This window comes from Dichomitus squalens, assembly GCF_000275845.1.
Source record: "Dichomitus squalens LYAD-421 SS1 unplaced genomic scaffold DICSQscaffold_43, whole genome shotgun sequence".
NCBI classification, from domain to species: domain Eukaryota; kingdom Fungi; phylum Basidiomycota; class Agaricomycetes; order Polyporales; family Polyporaceae; genus Dichomitus; species Dichomitus squalens.
Window position 1 is genome coordinate 246,187 of NW_006766925.1, and position 4,192 is coordinate 250,378.

General features: G+C 57.4%; 2 protein-coding genes across 2 annotated transcripts in view; both read left to right on the forward strand.

Annotated features, from left to right (window-relative positions):
- Positions 1 to 2,274: 2,274 nt before the first annotated feature.
- Positions 2,275 to 2,860, forward strand: DICSQDRAFT_25821 (uncharacterized protein; the record flags this gene model as incomplete). Its single annotated transcript, XM_007369084.1, has 2 exons — positions 2,275 to 2,653; positions 2,715 to 2,860. Coding segments are annotated over 2 exons (525 nt in total), but the record flags the coding sequence as incomplete, so codon positions are not given.
- Positions 2,861 to 3,121: 261 nt separating this feature from the next.
- The window catches only part of DICSQDRAFT_67720 (uncharacterized protein), a gene marked incomplete at both ends in the record, with an annotated part of 2,517 nt that continues 1,446 nt past the window's right edge, over positions 3,122 to 4,192 (forward strand). Inside the window, 2 exons of the mRNA XM_007369085.1 lie at positions 3,122 to 3,271; positions 3,325 to 3,708. Of these exons, the coding sequence (XP_007369147.1) occupies positions 3,122 to 3,271; positions 3,325 to 3,708 (534 nt within the window). The remainder of the gene's footprint in view (positions 3,272 to 3,324; positions 3,709 to 4,192) is intronic.

Sequence of the window (4,192 nt, forward strand, 5' to 3'; positions counted from 1 at the left end):
GGTTGTCCGTCCAGGACGGACACGCACGCAGGGGCCTTGCTCCGTCCGGTTTTGCTTGTGGCAAAGGATGTCGCTCACCTCCGGTGTCCGTCCAGGACGGACACGCACGCAGGGGCCCCTGAGCGCTGTCAGCTTTGGCGCTGAGGACACCTCGCGCGTGTGTCCGTCCAGGACGGACACGCAGGTAGGGGCCCCTGAGGGCTGTCAGCTTTGGCGCTGAGGACACCTCGCGCGTGTGTCCGTCCAGGACGGACAGTTTCGGCAGACTGGGCTACGGCGTCGTTGACATTCCGTCGCCAGTGTCCACAGGTATTACATTCGCAACGCCTCGGCAAGACGAGACAGGATCATGCTTGGCCTGTAAGTAACTGTCACCGAGGAGTCCGCGCGTGTGTCCGTCTGGGACGGACAATCCTGAGGATCGAACCATGGTTGCATCGGTGACATCAGGCTCAAGATGATTATTGGTCTGGAATTGACGGAATCAGGCCCCTGCGCGCGTGTCCGTCCAGGACGGACAATCCTGATGATCCCCTCATGATTGCATCAGTGAGAAGAGGTCGAACATCATTGGCCTAAAATTGACTCAATCAGGCCCCTGTGCGCGTGTCCGTCCGGGACGGACAAATTTGCATAATCCGCCGTGATTCAATCGCATCTTTGGTATCCCAGATGTACTGTTATTTTCACTGCCCACATGGATGCTGCCGACGCCCGCTATGCTCAAATGGCCTATTGAATGTTGAGGACGTGTGGGCGATGACAGTCAATTCCAGACCGATCATTCTTTCATGACAATGAGGATATTTGTCATATCGAATCTCTTCAATCGATCATCGATAAGGGTGAAACATTTTTCCGGATCTCGACACGATGTGAAGGCCGCGATGTGGCTATGACAATTTGTCCGAAATTGGTCAAATTTACACATCGGCCAGAACCACAACGCTGGGAAAAGAACTCCGTCAGAAGCCTCAGGGCGGCAGAAGAAGCCATGCAGGGATACGCGCGGCGATCGCGGTGTGTCCATGAGGCCCTTCAGGGGCCCGCCCACACTCCGCGTGCAGGGACCTTCGCAAATCTCTTAAGAGGACCGGCCAAGGGCGCTACGGACTTCAACCCCCCACCATCCCACTCTCAACATGCCCACTCTTGACCACACCAGTCTGCTCCTGACTCTCTTCGTCGACATGCCGCATGTTGTGATGTGGCCCAACTTCCAGGCGCTCACTCAGTTGACGGTGGTCCCTTTCAGTCCGGAGTGTACTGCGCAGGACCTGGAAATGGAAGAGGAGGCTTATCAGTACGCGCGGGCATTTGTAGCTGCGTGGAAGACCAAACAGGCGAACACGAGCATGCGAGACGACATGGACGGCAGGCTCAAGTTCATGCGTGGGAAGCTAGATCAGTGGCATGAAGGGCGGAACCACACTCGGCAATGGCTGTCGCAGAAGTGGGACGAGTGGGCCTTCAGTGAGGTGGTGACAGAGGTTTTCGAGGCCGCTGGGTACGACACGTGGGAGTTCCACAAGAGGAACGGGGCCCAAGAGGTGCGCATAACTGTCCCGTATCAACTCGTCGTCTCTAACACTTCGTAGTGGATGAGTGCGGATGACGCCGAAATCTATCGCGTTTTCCGTCCTCTCGCCGTCAGGTTCTTCGGTCAGGAGTGCCTCCTGTCCGGGGATGGCATGGTGAACCCCAAGCTCAAGCCTTTCATCAAGGCCCTCGCATACCTGAATTGGGAAAAACTATCGAAGCGTTGGACCCGCGCGCTGAAGCAGCTGAGGACCTCCCATCACACCCTCGTGAAGGATTTGGAGAGTATGTGTTCTCCAGCAGCTCGCTATCATTAGCTGACGTCTCTTTCCCATGCCTCTAGAACTCAAAGCCCATGATTCTCTCACGCTAAAGGAGATCACTTCGATCATCGGCCGGATCAAGAATATCATCACGAAGGGGATGAAGTTCGGGCTTGAGGAAGTGAACAAGATCACCGAAGGTTGGAAGCTGCGACTGGATGAGATGAAGGCGCTCTCGGAGAAGACGAAAAGCAACATGCCGAAACGTAGGTCTCGTCCATCTCACTCTTTTCGTACAGGTGATGACGTTATGCTAGTGCTTCCTCGTGCCCTCCGCGAGGCGCTCAAACTTCTCGCCGATGGCCCCCGGATCGCCGTCGTCATCGAGGAGCTGGAGAGCGTCATGGGCTTGATGGCGAGCGGTGTCGAACCGCTGGAGGGGCTCCGCGAAAACGAGATCTCCATCGACGACTGGGAGACCGGCGTCGAGGAGTTCCAGGAGTACAACACTGATGCCCTCTGGGGCGCACTTGGGCTGGCGGACACCCGACTCCTCCCCTCTTTCAACCCTGTCCAGGACGCACGGGACGATGCCTCGGAGCGCGTGGACCCCTGGGACACGGAGAATTGGGCCTCTTTCCTCGCTAGCGGTGAGGGCGTCAAGCTGGAACCGCGATGGCACCAACTCGTCGGCCTCGTCAAGATCATGCGCCACGTCATCGAGGGCAAGCCACTCCTGCTCATGGATCAGGTTGGTGTCGGCAAGACGCTGCAAATTGTGGCTGCCATCACCACCTACGGCCTCTTCCATCGCTACTTCCAGACTCATAAGAAGTTTCCTGGAGCGTACGGTAAGTATTCTCATTGCATTCCAGGGGTCTCTCAGTTACTCATTTACATCTTCATTTCCAGCTGGCATGCGAGCCCCAACCCCAGACGGGAATCTGCCCGACGTTTTCCATCTCGTCTGTGTTCCTCCCTCCCTTTTCATTCAATGGCAGCAAGAGATCCGTCGCTACGTGAAGCACGGGGCTGTTGATCTCTTTCCATACGAGGGCGCCTGGTCGGCAGAGGGTCGGAAACTCTTGTGGGAGCAAATCAATGCTTGCCAGCGGCCGCGATGCGAGATCATCATTCTCGTCAAGGAACCGGTCAGTAGTGTTCACTTCAAACTCGTTTCATGCATCACTTACCGTAGACGTGTACTAACTGGACTTTGCTTGTAGGCGTTGGATTCCGACCGACATTATGCGTTCTTCGACGTCGATACGCAAGCACACCCGTTGCGCCCCGAGCCCACATACCCATTGAATGCGTGCATCTATGGGTACACGTATGGCATCGTCGCGGTTGACGAGGCTGCGAAGCTTCGCAACCTTTCCAAGATGTGGAATGCCATGTCAGAGGCCCTCCATCGCGCCCACTGTCCAATTGCCATGACGGCCACCCCCATGCACAATAGTCCCCTGGTATGTCAACCATTGCCTCAAACGTCGCATTTATCAACTGATTTTGTAAACAGGACCTCCTCAATATCGGCATGGCCTTGGGTGTGCCTGAATGCGATGACAACGCGTACGCGACGGATATCAGACGGGAGATTGGCCGCACGTCACGCAGGGCAACATTAGAGTTCAACAAGGCCAGCAAGGAGAAGGATTTCGTCGACAACCTCGTCAGCGGCCAAGTGGACCTCCCTGCGAAGAAGGAGCAACTTCACGCGATGGCCAAGCACATCAAGACACTCCGGACCTTCTTTCAGGGCTACATCATCCGACGAACTTTGGATGCCCTCGATTTTGAAGGCAAGCCCATCTCCGGCCTGGCCCCTTTCCTCTCGCGCACCATTCTCCTCACCCCGCTCGAAGCGGAGAAGAAGGCGTTGGCGGGATCGGCGGCGGAGATCGTCCAGGAGCATGGAGGTAGGCGACGAGCCGCTGCGGCTGCTCGGAGCGAAGGCGCGGTAAGTTATCTCACCTTCGTCAGTTAGCAGTGACACGGCCGCGGAACATACATCGCTGGATAACAGGGGTGGCTTTGGCTGTAAAGTTGGCCAGCCTCATCGTGGGTGCAGGAATGTCCGTCTGGGACGGACACGCGCGCAGGGTGCCCTTGCTGTGTAGGTCACCGCCTTCGTCATGCGCTGAGAATGTCCGTCTGGGACGGACACGCGCGCAGGGGCACGGGTACCCAAGCAACACTGCTGATCCGTCGCACGCGCGTGGCCGTCCCAGACGGACACCCACCTGCCTCCGCGGTCCACCATGAGGTCGTCTTTGATTCGTCCCCCTGCGCGCGTGTCGGTCCCAGACGGACATTCCTGCCCCCCCTGCGCGCGTGTCGGTCCCAGACGGACATTCCTGCCCCCCCTGCGCGCGTGTCGGTCCCAG